Here is a 16,935-nt window from a genome sequence, read left to right as displayed (position 1 = left end):
GTGTTTCATCCTCCCGAAGTCAGTTGTTGTTCAATTATTGGTAGTTACCTTTGTTTTATGTCTTTTTTCTGTCATCCTCTTGTCTTCTAGAATATGTAGCAGTAAAAACAACCAAATTAATACATTATGCTAGCTGAGACAGCAGCCAAAGAGGTAAAGGCAAAAGAAATCAAATAAATAAAGCAGGAGCCGGCAGGCTCAGCCTTCTCGACATGCCTGTTTGTAAACGCAGCATCATTATGAGTTGTGGCTTGTGTTGCGAGAGGCTGCTGTGTTTGGGTGATGCCCTTACCTCAGCAGCAACAGTTCATGTTCTCATGCTGAATATCAATTTAGAGCATGCTCCATATATTTTGGGCCCAATTATACAACAGCAAAAGATCCACAGATTTCTCTCTGGACTGAAAAAGGCAGAACCCAAAATGCTGAGAAAAGTAAAGGCCAGAAAGAGGAATGGAAAGGACGAGTAGCGTTAGTCCTCCACTGGTGGGTGGTGAATTCAGCATCATTTGAGAGAGAGAAAGAGAGGCTGGCAAGGTAATGGTCCGTATTGTTTATTTACATCAGCATGAAGTCTGAAAAGGAATTGGCCTATTAGTCAACTCCACAAAGGAACAACTGTGCCATCCACATTCCTGTATCAGGCTGGCCTGAGGCAGGAGGTGTATGTATGTATGTGTGTGTGTGTGTGGGTGTGGGTGTGTGGGTGTGTGTGTGTGTTTTCAGTGGAATTAGCAGCGAGGCAAGGCAGTGGTGCTGCGGTGACAATGCCTAAGGATAAGCTTAACCTCTGCCTCACTGGCTGCAATGACCCCCAACATTTGCACTTGAGTCTGCATTCAGGGACAATTGCCCAGCCTGTATTTGGAGGAGTTGGTGTGGCTACACAGTCTAGCTGTGATAGTGGTAATGCCTATCTCTGTCATTCTTTAAATTGGTCGTGAAATGTAGTATAAAAGTCTGCAATTATGGGTCAAGGATGCAAGCATCTCACAGTGCAGTTGAAAAGATGAGTTTGTTTGTGTTGTTTATAGCCATCGGCAATGAGCATGTCTGGCCAATCAGTACCAACAGTCTTTGCCTCAAGGAGCTTTCCCTGACATAGTAATAGAGAGGAGGAGACACTTAAATTATGAAGAAAAAAGGATGAATGGGTTTGAATAGGTCTAAATGGCTGGGGTTGGGGAGGTTCACACTGCTGGTCCCTTTCTAACTGACCATGTCGAACGACTGAGGCCCAAGACACAAACAAATGAGCTGTGCATCTTCTCGGGCAATGCTTCCAAATGTCCTAGTTAGGAGTGTTTAGTATTAATGGCTGGAATAAAGGTGCTACTATGAAATGATGCTCGCAGCATTAAAGCAGTCCTGACCCACCGGGTGTTTAGTGAACTATAGCTGACTCATGGAGTACCTCCAGATGGAATTATAGTGGCAAACAGTGTAATTGCAGGAGACTGAAGGAGGTCTTACTCTAGTTCCTTGCTGGTCCATTTCCTTCACTGTATGACGGGCTTCCTCTTTGTTCATGTGATTGGGAGCCCAGCAGGTCAAGTTAGACATTGTCGTTCCTAAAGAAAGAGACTCTGCTATAGCAAGAGAAGTTGTGAGAGAGATCCTTCTATGGCAGGGTGTGTGTGTGTGTGTGTGTGTGTGTGTGTGTGTGTGTGTGTGTGTGTGTGTGTGTGTGTGTCTGTCTGTCTGTCTGTGTGTGTGTGTGTGTGTGTGTGTGTGTGTGTGTGTGTGTGTGTGTGTGTGTGTGTGTTAAAATTTGTTGTGGATTCTGACTGCTTTGTTTTTCTGTATGACTGGTAACAGTGTGTTCCAACATACTCTTCCACACATTGAGGCAGAGAGAAACCTGCAGTAAAAGTGGACTTTCCCTATGAAAACTATAATTGTAACATTCAGCTAACCACTATTCTGTATTACTCATTCAATGTAGAGACGTGTTAATTTTTTTGTCTTGACAGTTCTGTGTTTTTGCCACTATTCCATGTAGTGCCCTGATTCAGCCTGCAAACAGGATCTCCTGGCCTACCTACAGAGAATTGCCCTCTATTGCCACCAGCTCAACATCTGCAGCAAGGTCAAGGCTGAGGTGCAGAACCTAGGAGGAGAGCTTATTGTGTCTGGGGTAAGTGTAGTCATGCATCAAATCATGTAGCCGGGTCCTGCTAAATATTTTGTTCCAGGTGAGAGTTCACCACACCTGGTCAGTTCCAAGACCCTTTTCATACTCTACACCAGGACTTCTCAAAGTCATTGTCGTAACGGCAAGTCAATCCGGACCCAACCCGTTCCTTGCGTTATGAATACAATGCGTTTTTAAGTGTAACGTTTTCTATTTTGTGTGTCGTGCCGAGTTCACACATTAACGTTACTCTGGAGAATTTGTTTTGGGGGTGGTGTGAAGCTTTTGTTGCACTTTCGGTAATGTAACGAGTGTAGTTGTCATTTAGAAATGCTATCTTCACTTCACCTGTTTCACTGTCTCTGCTCTGCTCCACTGTGTGTGTGTGTGGGGGGGGGGGCTGAGCCCTGCCCTCGTTTTAACACAGAGAGGAGAGAAACCAGTGCAACCATAAATGACAGTAACGAGTAGTCTACCTGTGAGTTATCTTTGGGGTTAGAGCCAATCAGAGGCAGAGTGAGGCAGGTCGTCACAGAACATTTCATCACCAGCAGCAGCTTGTCCTATGAACATTTGGATCAGAGTCTCCGGCTGGCAATCACACCGTTTGTGCCTAGGATCAAGCACCTGATTGCAGGCAAACCAATGCCATTTCTCCCACTAGGTTCGAATGTATTTTGACTATCTTGACTGTCTTGAACTTGAATGTATGATACCTAAAAGTTATAAGTGAGTTGATTAAATGTTATTTTGTTAGTTCCAATTGCTCCAGACCTCTGGCCTTGAATAAAAAATAGATGTGGACCTCTGAGTGATAAGTTTGAGAACCCCTGATCTACACCTTGGGAGGGTACAAATGTCTGAACGAGGTCCACATCAAGGTCTGAATAGTCCACAGAACTTCACATACAATGTACCAAGTGGTTTTTGATAACCATTTGTTTAAAGTAAAAAGATTCACCATCATGCTTTTTCCACCTACGTTTTCTCAGCCCATAACAGTAGATGAAACTATAATCTAGTAACACTGAAATAAATTAATTTGACTTTTGACCATTTATCTTTTTATTAATAAACAGAAAATATTTATCAATGAAATAATTTACCACCTAAATTTTGACACCAAGAATGCTCCTACTCTGAACCTAGCATCAATTTTTAGAAATGACTACTTACACCCATATGACCAACTAATATTTAGAGAATGATGGAAATAAAGCTGTCTCAGAATGGTTTCATTCACAGTAGATAGGCTGTATGTTTTCCAAATGAACTCAGTTGCAAGAAAGAAGAGCAAGTGAAAAATATTGAAAAATATTGAAATACTCAACTCTTTCCTTTACTGCTGCTGCATTCATTGGGAATGGAAAACAAATTCAGGTTACATAGATGACAAATAGATGACTAGATAAGGACTAGACTTGACTAACAGATGAATAGATGATGAAACTTTCCTCCCCCTCCATTCCTTATAAAGCTAATAAGTCATTGGTCACTCAAGCAAAGGCAACACTATTAACTATTCCAGCTTCCACTGGTTATGGTATGGTTCCACTGGTTATGGAAAGGTTCCACTGGTGTGGTATGATTCCACTGATGTGGTATGGTTCCACTCGTGTGGTATGGTCCCACTGGTTATGGTATGGTTCCACTGGTGTGGTATGGTTCCACTGGTTATGGAAAGGTTCCACTGGTGTGGTATGATTCCACTGATGTGGTATGGTTCCACTCGTGTGGTATGGTCCCACTGGTTATGGTATGGTTCCACTGGTGTGGTATGGTTCCACTGTTTATGGTATGGTTCCACTGATGTGGTATGATTCCACTGGTTATGGTGTGGTTCCACTGGTGTGGCATGGGCAAGCTAGCTTATCTGGGCATCACTAAAAAGGCTAAAAGTTGTGTTGTGACTGGCTAATCAGTAACTTGTTCTTGATACAGGCAGCTGAAGTTCATTTTATTTTGTGTTTCATTCATGAGCCAATAAGTGCTTTGGAAACTGTTTAGTTTTGTTCAGTTTTTTTAAGCCAATAAATGAGAGCAATCTGTGCTGCCTCAATCACCACCGGGAGTCCCGTTACCTTTCTTTCTTGCCTGCCCTGGTACACTTCACCCAACACAACGCAGAAACCTTACTGGGGCTCACCGCCTGAAAGACAGGGTTACATCTTTGGATTGAAACCAACTTTAAAAGATCTGTATGATTTTCTCTTAAGCAAAGATAAAGTTGATTAACAGGTGATAAACATGTCAGTAACAATGGCTCCTCGCCGAATGGCCATGCCCTTATTGTCCAGTAAAAATTTGGTGCTCTTCACTGAGCTTTAGGTTTTGCAGCCTCCCGCCAACACAACTTCTCATAATCTGATGGGACTTAATTACAATTTATCTAAATCTCATTGTAGGGCTTGCCCTGCTGAGACCTTAACCTTTTCATGGTGGCCAGCAGGAGTCCACACTCATTAAATCTTATCAGTTGACTTGTCTCAGCATGGGGGGCTGGGGAGCAGGGGTGGGGAAAGACTTTGGGGTGGGGAGGGTGTGCTGACTGCAGACTCTCAAATGTCAGCCAAGCACAATTGTCGGAGGAAGATGTATACCTGACCCCTGGCATTGCTAATTATGAAGCACTGTAAAAGGATGTCGTGTAAAACGGGTGGGGGGCATTTTTCCAGCTTGTTAGTTTCCGCGGAAACTCTTGAGGTCTGCCATGCAGTCAGAGAGGAGAGCATGTTGCTAGTCTTACAAACAGTTGCCACAACATCCACACCAATACCCAGTAACCCATTGCCCCAGGGTTCAATGTTCACTATAAAAGAATTTCTCCTTGACATATGGAGCAGTGCAGTTTTGCAGAAAAACGGGGGAGGGGGGAGGGGGGAGAGAACTTTTCTTGAGGCGGTGTTATGCATCTACTCTCAATTGCACAGCAAGAACAACTGGTGTCGGTTGAACATTTTGCAGAGAAGCTCTGTCTTAATGTTTAAGGTTGTTAATGATAATTGCAGGAGTGGATTTAATTATTCTTCAATGGAGATTTTGCTGATTAACAAATAAGTGTTTGCAAAATTGGCCCTGTAATTCTCTGACACTGTATACAGTAATTTCCTCTTTGTCTTTCTCCCTCTCTGCCCTTGCATCCCTGCAGCTGGACAGTGCCACCTCCCTCATCCAAGCAGCCAAGAACCTCATGAATGCAGTGGTGCTGACTGTGAAAGCCTCCTACGTGGCTTCCACCAAGTACCAAAAGGTTTACGGCACAGCAGCTGTCAACTCGCCTGTGGTATCCTGGCGCATGAAGGCCCCAGAAAAGAAGCCGTTGGTGAAAAGGGAGAAGCCTGAGGAGTGCCAGACTCGTGTTCGACGAGGCTCCCAGAAGAAACACATTTCCCCTGTGCAGGCCCTTAGTGAGTTCAAGGCCATGGACTCCTTCTAAAAGACAGTCATGGATACCCAAGAAAAACAACAAAATATGATGACAAAAAAAAAGAAGAAGAAGTTGAATGAAACTCCCTTTTTACTTAAATGTTAACCCACCTCTGTTTGCCCTGTGTGTGCTTGGTGACACCTCAGGAGGACTACATTACCTGCTAACCTGCCACACTACGGCTCCCATGAACACTGTCAGCCTGACGACCAACGGGCAGCCAGCACATGCCCAACACTATTTATTGTTCTTATTGTAGCTTAATATGTGAGAGCCAAAATGTGTGACACTATAACAAATTTCAAAAACCAGGGAGAGTAAAAAATTTTTAAAAAAAAACAACAAAAATGAACATATCAGAGGAGGGAGAGCAGCATTGTGACATGATATTTGTGCCAGTCAATATTCTAGCGATCTCATTACTATGCTACAGACTGGTTGCTTGTACACACATCAATTTGAATGGAAATAATGAATGATACTGTAGAGGATTTGCTGTAAAGGGATCATATCAACGTTGGTATGCTCCTTGATTTTCCTTTTTTTTTTTGTTTGGTTTTGTTTTTTCCAATTTGAATGTTAACCTGTAGTGCTAGGAATAACTTATGTTCAAGATATCTGGAAGTGTCAGCATCCGAGTAAATTGTTTCCTTGTTCCTGACTATAATAATGATGATAATCCATATAGTGTTTTCTTCCAAAGCACATTTATGGTGAATTGTATTGCCTTTTTAAAAGTCAATTTATTTAATGATTACATTACTAACTATGGCACCCTTGATAGGATGTTGTGTAGCGTGTAATTATAGACACGGAGAGGTTTGACTAGATGTGATTTGCTCAGAGACTAGAATCCCTGCATACAGTACCTTTATATTCACCCTTCTCTAATAAATCTCTCAACTTGACCTTTAAAGATGAAGAGTTTTTTTTTCCTTTACTACCATGTCGCAAACAAGAGGTTTCACCGAGTATTTTTCATCTAGCTTAGAAACAGCTTAAACGTTAGCATGGTAAATGGACTGCATTTATATAGCGCTTTTCTAGTTTACCAACCACTCAAAGTGCTTTACAGTGTATGCCTCACATTCACCCATTCACTCACACATCCATGCACTGATGGTGGAGGCTACCATGCAAGACACCAACCTGCTCATCAGGAGCAGTTAGGGGTTCAGTGTCTTGCTCAAGGACACTTCAACACACTCTCTGAAGGAACCAGGGATCAAACCAGCGATGTTCCAATTACTAAACGACCCGCTCTACCTCCTGAGCCATGCCGCATGTCAATATTCAACCTTTTGCAGTAAGGGTAAACAGAGGTTTTCAGTGTTGTGCCAAGACCTCATGCAGGATTTAGTTTTATTTTTCACATTTCTCTAAAATATTCTCTATTCATGTGTATCTACTAAATAGTTAACGCTTCATTAACTTCCCAGTGCCAAAGTTTCACACAGACCCTGAAAAGTCATCTGAGCCATTATTAAATGTGCATGCCTTTGTCAATTTTTTTCTTAAACCAGCTGAGAGATTGAGGGAAGACAAGAGGGAGGGTGAGGTTAGTGTTGGAGCTAAGCAGAGGCCCAAAATCTCAACAGTCAGCAGAGCAAAACAAAAAACCCCAGGACATTATAGGTCCTGGAAGAAAAGTTCTAGATAACTGCAGGGTTAGGAAGAATGAATGGGCCACTGGAAATGCGTCATTTCATTTGCTCTCCTAATGTTTACACAATGTAAAGGTTGGTTCACTTTTTTTTCTAATCTCATTAAAACAACAGGCATCAGTTACAATTAGTAATGACTTCAGTATCTTACGGGCTTCAACGTGATCCAATACAGCAATCGTTTAAGCCTTCAAAAACCATGTTAATGACAGTCTCATTGATCATAATGAGAGCGGTATATTTTTGCATTGACGGTGGCAAAAAGTAGTTCCAAATCAAATCAGCTATTGCTTGTGTTCAAAACATGTTCTGAATAAACATAAAATAAATGAAGAATCATATGATTGTATTGCGAGTCTCCCAATCTCCAAAAAAAAAAGAAAAAAAGAAAAAAAGAAAGATATATCGCCATGCCCCATTAGACTGTGTTAGAGTCCAGATGAGAACATTCACCAAAGCGGTGCGTTTATCAATACTGAAGCAATCAGAGGAGTCTGTACAATTTTAAATGATGCCTGACGACGTTTAAATGAGGCCTGGCTTAAAAGGGAAAAAAAAGTGAACCTGTCATTTAAATTACGGTTGCAATGTAGTTTTGTGTTAAATGATGCCATGGAATTTCCCTGTGTAATTCACTCTCTAGGCAACGCACAGAACACTCATCTGGAAAAGCATTTATATCAGACCCTCGGTCCTTATCGGTTCACCTGCCTTCAAAGCAGTCAGTTGCATAACACAATCTCGTAATCTCAAATCAAAACCACTGACTCAATAAAGGCTTAACAGATGAATCAATTTTTTAAGGATTATGTTTGCAGGGGATAATGAAAACAACCCGTAGGTCCTCCAAATTATACCACATTGTAGACAACTGCACTTTACTAACTTATCTTGAATGTTGGTGTTGAACAAGAAAAAGAAGATGTAAGCGAGTACAAGGATCAATTCATTGCCGTGGTGTACTCTAACCACAGTACCAATCTGCCAATCGGAACTCCCTAAAAACTTGGTGTTTCGCCCGGGGGCGGTCCCTTACGTCCTGCGTCACACAGTGTCGTGTGCCTGATGCGCGCGCAGCTCCGTGACCGTCTTTTCCACATGTCACATTTTGCGCCATTCCACCATCTATTGAGCACAGTACGTAAAGTTAGCACCACTCAGCTCCAAGAGATTTTTAATGTTCAGCATGTTTGAATGCATCAATGATGACATATAACACTTCTCGTGGTAATATATCGGTACTACCCCTAGCAAAAGAAGGTAAGTGAGGAAGGTAGAGCGTATTGGGAGATGATGAAAATAAACTGCACTCGGTTTTTATTTTAGTTTGGATGAAAACGAGAAGTTAGACTGAGTGGCAAGGTTTGGGCCAGTTTCATATCTAAAGATTGGAAAATTAGGCAAACTAGACTGAACACGCATACAAAATGAGAATGGGTTTATTTGGTGCATATCAAGTATGAAGGCATACAGAATATACTATTCATGGTTTTTCTATAATTTGTATATTTAGTTTCACAGTCGCCCCAATGTAACCTACATGGAACGTGCCCGTTTGGGCTGGACATCTTTTGATGCAGATACTACATTGATATCAGAATACAAATCTATTGATGCAAAATACTAATGTAACCGGTTATTTTCTTGCCCGGTGCGGGATTCGATACGGAATGTACTGCACCACAAGGCGACGTCGCTAACCGCTCGGCTAAACGGTCAGACCCGTTAGTTATGGGCTAACGTGTGTTATTAGTAGTTTACAGTCGTCACCCTCCCCGGAAGCGCGCTCTCGCGCTTTGCTATTCCCGCGCTTTGCTATTCCCGCGCTCCGAAGAGACTTCTGAGGATCTGCACACTTCCGGATCCCACCGCTGCCACCAATGTAACCGCTTATTTTCTTGCCCGGTGCGGGATTCGATACGAGTGTACTGCACCACAAGGCGACATCACTAACCGCTCGGCTAAAGGGTCAGGGTCTTATTAGTAGTTTACACTACAATACAACTATACAGATACAGACCTCCGCCTAAGTAGATTGTTGTTGTTAGACATCTGAATGTCAATATGTTTTAGTATTTAGTTGTATATTTTCCAGTATGGTCAATTTGAGAATTATCAACAGTCAGGGAAAAGCTGCAGGGAACTCTATAGTTAGTCGCAGGGAACGCTAGTCAGTCGCGGTTGCAGCCGTGCCAGCAGTACAACGAGCAAAAATCTAAGTGCATCTTCGTAAAACGATGATCGCAAAAAAAAAAATCATCTTTGTATGAAGCTACAATTTGGCCTGAGGTCTTCTGTAGGTTTAATTTTGGGGTTAAGCCAAAGATTAGGTTATTAAACTACTTTTTACATTACGATTTGGCTAGCTAGTTTATCCAAAAAGTGACTGACGAGACGAAGTAATACGCGCGCATCAGGCACACGACACTCTGTGTGACGCGGGACGTAAGGCACCGCCCCCGGGCGAAACGCCAAGCTTTTAGAGTCCCATCTGCAAACATCTCCACCATCCACGCAAAATGAAAAATAACAGAACTTTTTTCCCCCCCTGTTGTATCCAGCCAATTATCCCACTCTTCCAGGCCCGCCTCCACTAGTGCTACCCCCCCCCCCGGCGCCTATATATAGTTTGAATAATTTTATTAATTCAGCTATAGTATTTTTTTCTGTTAAAAATAAAAAATACCAACTTTATATTTCGTATAAATGAAGTCATTAAAATAGAGAAACAATTATGTGTTTTTGATTGACGGGGCTCTGTTATGCGAGCAACAGACTATCTCTGGCCAGCCACCGTACTGAAAAAGGAAGTTACGCCAATGCAGCGGTTAGCGCGCGATTCCAGTTGGGAGTGGAGCCGAGCTGTTTTTTCCCAGTAGGATTGCTTTTGCTATTTGCTTAAGAATGGACATCCGTAAATGGATTAAATGTGTGTGTCTTCCAACTCTTCTAACGTTATCTTGGAGGAATTAGATTCCGCCTCCAAATCGGACACTGCACCCGCACCCAAGCCCCTTGATGTTGATGCCGACGAAGATGGCGCCGCCGGAATGCGGCCTAGCACTGGCAGCAGCTGCCACATGGATCTGAGACTAGCCCAAACACTAGCCTTGCTGCTGCAACCACAGGAACAGTATTTGGACCATAACTGCCTGTTGGATTATCGGTGGGGGACCTTGGCACGGACAAGCCTAAACAGGTTGGGTTGAACAAATATCCAGTCAAAATGTTTGGTGAAAAAAATACAAAAACGATCATTCACCTCTAGCTGGTAAAGGAACAGGGACTGGCTCGAGTACTCTGTCAAAAACGATTCACCGTTTTGCTATCCGTGCACGAAATTTAAATTGGTTTCATCTGATGCAACCTTCTCCGTTAGGGGATTTAATGACTGGAAACATGCTATTGAAACTAGCAAGGGTTTAAATAAGCACGCAGCTTCAAAAGAGCATTTAGCCTGTGAAGCAATGTGGAGGGAGTTGTAAAAACATACTAGAGAGACAGGGACAGAGATTTCCACTCGTAAATTCAGAACAATTGGCACGCAACAGATATCACATGTCAGCCATAATTGATATGCTCGAGTTTTTAGAGGTGATTCAATTGCCCTTACGTAGAGATAATGCTGATTTTGATAGTGTGCTGCTAAAAGATCATGGCTCTATTGGGCTGTTCTTGTCTGTGTTCGAGTACACCATGCGTAAAGATCCAGAACTGACAAAGATTACGAAAACAGTTCCACAGAGTGCACGCTATACCAGCCCACAGATGCAAAACGAGATTATCGAACTGATGAATGATGTTGTGACAGATATATAGTGAGACAAGTAGGGGATAGCTGGTACACAATAAAGGTAGATGGGACACGGGATCCTATAGGCCAAGAAAACATATCTTTAGTCATGCGTTTCGTTGAGGAAAAATACAGGGTATGTGTGCGCCTCTTGGTAATGACCACGTTGGAGAAGGGGGATGCAGAGACATTAAGAGGTGTGATCATCGATGAGCTCATGAAAGCCGGACTTTGCCCCAACAAAATCCTGAGTCAGGTTTATGATGGCGTGTCACTAATGTCTGGGAGACATGGTGGTGTGCAGGAATTGCTCCGAAACAAACTGGACCGTGACATACTATATACATATCCATTGCTTTAATCACCAACTTCATTTGGTGGTGATTCATGCGATGTCCAGTGAAGCAGCTGTGAAGGAATTTTTCAGCGTATGCAATATGCTGTACAAGTTCATCAGGAAGCGAACTGTAGCTATTTAATACAAGGACGAGACCCTGAAACGCCTCTTGGACCAGAGATGGACTGGTCATTTGGCAACTGTCAATGTTGTGGTGAAGAGTTTCCCCAATATATCCACATTACTGACCGAGATGGAGGAGAACACACGGGGCGATGGAGCTGAGGTGCGGGTCAAGGTTACTGGGCTACTTTGTGCCATATCGCAACCCAGCTTTCGTTTTATTGCACACTTTGTTCAGAAAGTTTTGTCACTTTTCGAGCTGCCAAACAGACTACTACTGTTGCCACTCTCTCAACAGTATAATCATAATTTACTGCATTTGAATAATTTTAAGCCTAATACATCGGGACATATTAAATCTATTTGAGACCAATTTGGTTAGTATGCAACCTCAGTAAAGTTAGTATGTATCAGCATTGCATGAATACAATAGCATATTGGATTATCAAAAATATTTAATAAATTGTGCCCCCTCATGCAGTTCATATGCCCCACTGAAGACTGAGCCCTGGCGACAGGTCTGCACTCTTCTGAGGTGTCCCAGTCGCTGCTCCACCCCCTCTGCCGATCTGGGGGAGGGCTGCAGACTACCACATATCTCCTCCAATACATGTGGAGTCGCCAGCCCCTTCTTTTCACCTGACAGTGAGGAGTTTTGCCTGGGGGACCTAGCGCATGGGAAGATCACACTATTCCCCCCAGTCCCCCCCCTCCCCAAACAGGCGCCCCGACCAACCAGAGGAGGCGCTAGTGCAGCGCCCAGGACACATACCCACATCTGGCTTCCCAACCACAGACACAGGGACGCCCGACCAAGCCAGAGGTAACACGAGGATTCGAACCGGAGATCCTCATGTTGGTAGGCAACGGAATAGACTACTACGCTACCTGGACACACACAACATTTTCCGGCATATTCTTTCTAAATGTTATTTCCAATGATAAGAATACGTCACTTTCAGTATTTATCTACTTTGAGACAACTGCTATTACTACTACCACTTTCGGCTGCTCCCGTTAGAGGTCGCCATAGCGGATCATCCCTTTCCATTTCTTCCTGTCCTCTGCATCTTCCTTTCTCACACCAGTCACCTGCATGTCCTCTCTCATCACATCCATAAACCTCATCTTTGGCCTTCCTCTTTTTCTCTTCCCTGGCAGCTCCATATTCAGCATCCTTCTCCCAATATACCTAGCATCTCTCCTCCACACATGTCCAAGCCATCTCAATCTTGCTTCTCTTGCTTTGTCTCCAAACCGTCCAAACTGAGCTGTCCCTCTATATACTCGTTCCTAATCCTATTCTTCTTCATCACGCCCAATGAAAATCTTAGCATCTTCAACTTTGCCACCTCCAGCTCTGCCTCCTGTCTTTTCGTCAGTGCCACTGTCTCCAAACCATATTAGTCTCACAACCATTTTGTAAACCTTCCCTTTAACTCTTGCTGTTAACTTTCTGTCGCAAATCACTCCTGACACTCTTCTCCACCCACTCCACCCTGCCTGCACTCTCCTCTTCACCTCTCTTCTGCACTCCCTGTTACTTTGTACAGTTGACCCCAAGTATTTAAACTCATACGCCATTGTCACCTCTACTCCTTGCATCTTCTCCATTTCACTGTCCTCCCTCTCATTCATGCATATATGTATTCCGTATCTACTTTGAGACAACTAATGTCTAAAAAAAAAATCCATGCTAAAAAAACTCAAATTGGCTCTGTCTTCCATTAAACTCAGTATGCACGGAGAGGCAAAGGAAAAAAATAGTCAGTGAGTCACAATGGCATTGCAGTTGTAAGCAGGATAGTGCTAGCTGCTGCAATATGGTTTCTGGCCTTAGGTATCACTGATGTCGGGTTCCTCTTGACATTGAACGCACTGGGAACTCAGAGCCATGTGGACGAATAGACATCGATGGTGTGGGGGACTGGTTCTCTGGCTCTGGTTGTTTTCAAAGTCAAAGTCAAAGTATCTTTATTGTCCCTTGCAGGGAAATTAGTTTGCAGCCAGTATAAAAACTCTCACACAAAGACAAAACATACAAACACCAAGGCGGAATTGACAACAGGACATAGTGGGCAAGGAGAACAAAAGTTTTGTCTTCACTACCTGCATCTGAAAAAAAGGGCAGGAGCTGAAGATGGTGGTGGGGCCTCCTGGTTTCAACAAAGAATTGTCACCATCGACACACTGATTGAGAAGAAATCCTCTCATTATTTGCAGTCAGGCTCACAAGAAGCAGTTCTTTGATCCTTAAAAGAAAGATGGTAGTAAATAAACTTTTTTTTTGTTTTGTTATTTTACCTCTCACCAGATGGCACCCTAATTAGACAAAGCTGTCACTATTTAAATTACATGGGGCAAGGCAGAGGGAGAGACAAAGTAAAGACCCTATGCAAATTTGAACAAGGTCATAATAAAGTTGTCAACAGTTCCTCGAAATGTCTCGAAAAAGAGTACTGATTTATGGTTATCTGCAATGAAAGGGAAAAAGAGTGACCTCTACTGAGCTTGAACTTCAACCAGTGAGAGGGAAGAGTCTACCTAACATCAATACAGAGGAGCCACTTTCTTCCAATTTCTATCTTCAACAGCAATTACCCTTACTACTGTTAACACAATTAACATGATCTCTCAGTTAGGGTGAATGGTAAAACGCTCATCTTCCCATATCCATATTTACCCAGCGGGTGTATGTGTTTTCATTTTTAATCCCTCCTCCTGGCCAGTAGCTGTATTTTGACTTCTTGGACTGTCATTACAAAACTCAAAATTCTACAATACAGGAAAATGCATACTTTGTTTTGTTAGTTTTCCAGTGTGAACACACTACACATTCAAAGCAGTTATAATTAGTATGAGGTATGCATTTAGGACACAATATTTGCTTGCCCTGTTACATACCCTATTCGAGTTACACAAGCACGATCACAGGTACGTGACCTTATATAGCTCTATGGCTTACACACCATACACACGTTTTGGGGCCCTGTCAGAGTCATTGATGGCTAATCCACAAGGGGGGATCAAATACACTAATTTGATGGGAGGGCACATTAAGCGGAGTATATTAAGATGGCTACCAATGAGGAAAGTTTGACATTGTACTTTCTCATCAGCCAGCAAAAGATGAAATACTGAAGATGGGCTAGTACAGTGATACCCAAAGTGTGGTCCGCGGACCACCACGCGAGCGCCCCCAAGTGGTCCGCGGGAGGATTGCAAAAAAATCGTGTTTCTCAAATCACCTTCATCTGCGTTCCAATGCAAAGTTACGAGTACAGCTGTTTTCTAAATGTTTTCTAAATTAAAAGTGAATCAAAATGTAGCCTAAATAAGCCTAAGAATTCTGTTCAATTTGTCTAATGCAAACCTGCGTTTTGAGTCATGTCTCTTCAGTTAGCCTGTGTTACCTAGGTTACCTAGTTAGCTTCCATTCCAATAACAGGATTTTCATATCAAAGACCTCCTGACTATTGTGAAAATTAAGTAGAATCTAACAAAGAGTGAAGTGAACCGTTCAAAATGCATCATGGATCGGTGGCTGAAGAGAAAATCCGGAGAAACGACGAACAATGTAAGCAACAAGGTGCAAAGACTTCCTTCTCACATTGAGCGCGTCAGTGTTAGCATGGAGTCCCATAGTGCTAACAGTTTGCAGCAGGAGCTAGCTAGCACAACACTCTGAAAAAGCGACTGCAAAAGTGAAACGTAAATACAGTAGCGATTACATTCAATTTGGATTTTTCTGGACTGGAGATGCTGAGGATCCAAACCCTCATTGTGTTGTGTGCTATGACATATTAGCTAATGAAGCAATGAAACCTGTCAAACTCAAGCATCACTTCGAGTCAAAACACAAGGAATACACCTCGAAACCTGTTCAATTTTTTGAAAGAAAACGTGAAGAGCTTGAGCGACACACGAGAAAGGAAGCCACACAGTTTTTTATGCCAGGGGAAAACGCGAAAGCTACCGAAGCCTCATACAAGGTCTCCCTGCTCATTGCGAAAGCTGGCAAACCTCACTCAATCGGCGAGACCTTGGTTAAGCCAGCTGCAAAGGTTATGGCCAACATAATGCTAGGGGAGAAAGCGAGTGAGGAGCTTTACAAAGTACCTCTGTCCAATGATACAGTCAAGCGGCGAATAACATCCATGGCTGCAAATGTCCAAGATCAGCTGGTGACACGTCTGCGTCAGAGTCTTTTTTTCTCTCTCCAACTGGACGAGTCCACGGACATCGGTAACGAGGCTATTCTCCTCTGCTTTGTGCGGTACATACATGCGGGTGCTGTTCACGATGATTTTCTTTTCTGTCAATCCCTACCAACCAACACCACAGGAGAGGCGATATTTGAGTCCCTAAATAACTTCATTGTGCAGAATAACATTGATTGGAAGAGGTGTGCTGGCGTGTGCACTGACGGTGCCACGACGATGACAGCCAAACACAAGGGCCTGGTTACGCGTGTACGCGCTGTCGCTCCCTCTGCCGCATCGACGCACTGCTGTATCCACAGAGAGCAATTGGCAGTAAAAAAAAAATGCCACCCTGTCTTAAACAGGTTTTGGACGAGGCCGTAAAAATTGTCAACTGTGGTGACCCACATCTATATATCGAGAGACATTCACCTAAGAGGACGGTGTACCTTTAAGGGAAGAGGCGAGGGGTCAGATAATGCACTTCCGCTTCCGGTTCACAGTCAGTTCAGTGTCGTTGTCGAACGTATGACATGAAAAGTTGGGGCTAATAAACTACCTCGACTACGTCTACTCTCACGTCTCCTGTCTCGTTGTTTTCTAACTCCACATTGGTGACCCCGACGTGATCGAACTACTAATACGAGTATGTCTGACAACGACGACGCCGGTGCTAACAACATGGCTATTGCTAACGCTAGCATTTACACCGCTACTGTGAAGCTACCCGACTTTTGGCAGCATAATCCACGGCCGTGGTTTCAACATGTGGAAGCCCAGTTCCAGCTGAGAGGGATAACGCAGGATGCAACGCAGTACTTCTACGTAGTGGCGGCGTTAGACGCATCGACAACGGCGCGAGCAATGACGCTGTTGGAAGCTCCGCCAGCTGCTGGCAAGTACGATGCTATAAAGACATTCCTCCTGAAACTATTTGAACTGTCGGAGCTGGAGAAGGCAGACCGTTTACTGTCCCCGAATGGCCTCGGCGACGGCAAACCGTCTGAGTTAATGGAAAAAATGCTGTCTGTGCTGGGATCGGCTGATCCGGCCTTTCTTTTCACACACATTTTTCTGAGGCAGCTCCCCGCACCTGTACGCACAGCACTGGCCAGTTCTCCTCTCGCCGCCTCCAAGGACTACCGTTCTCTGGCTGCTGAAGCAGACAGGGTTTTCCTGGCCAACCGGCAACAGTTTGTGCATGCCCTGCTACCCCACCAGACCGCCCCACCACCACCTGTGTACGACTATATGG

General features: G+C 43.5%; 1 protein-coding gene across 4 annotated transcripts in view; it reads left to right on the top strand.

Moving 5' to 3' along the window:
• Positions 1 to 5,570, top strand: part of ctnna2 (catenin (cadherin-associated protein), alpha 2) — a 732,381-nt gene extending 726,811 nt beyond the window's left edge. For 3 of the 4 annotated variants that reach the window (XM_056279507.1, XM_056279505.1, XM_056279504.1), the window contains 2 exons: positions 2,003 to 2,137; positions 5,283 to 5,570. In XM_056279507.1, the coding sequence (XP_056135482.1) occupies positions 2,003 to 2,137; positions 5,283 to 5,570 (423 nt within the window). The remainder of the gene's footprint in view (positions 1 to 2,002; positions 2,138 to 5,282) is intronic. The other variant, XM_056279506.1, reaches the window with a different exon arrangement.
• Positions 5,571 to 16,935: the final 11,365 nt, after the last annotated feature.

This window comes from Lampris incognitus, chromosome 5 (genome assembly GCF_029633865.1).
Source record: "Lampris incognitus isolate fLamInc1 chromosome 5, fLamInc1.hap2, whole genome shotgun sequence".
NCBI classification, from domain to species: Eukaryota; Metazoa; Chordata; class Actinopteri; order Lampriformes; family Lampridae; genus Lampris; species Lampris incognitus.
This window is presented reverse-complemented; position numbering and strand designations above follow the sequence as displayed.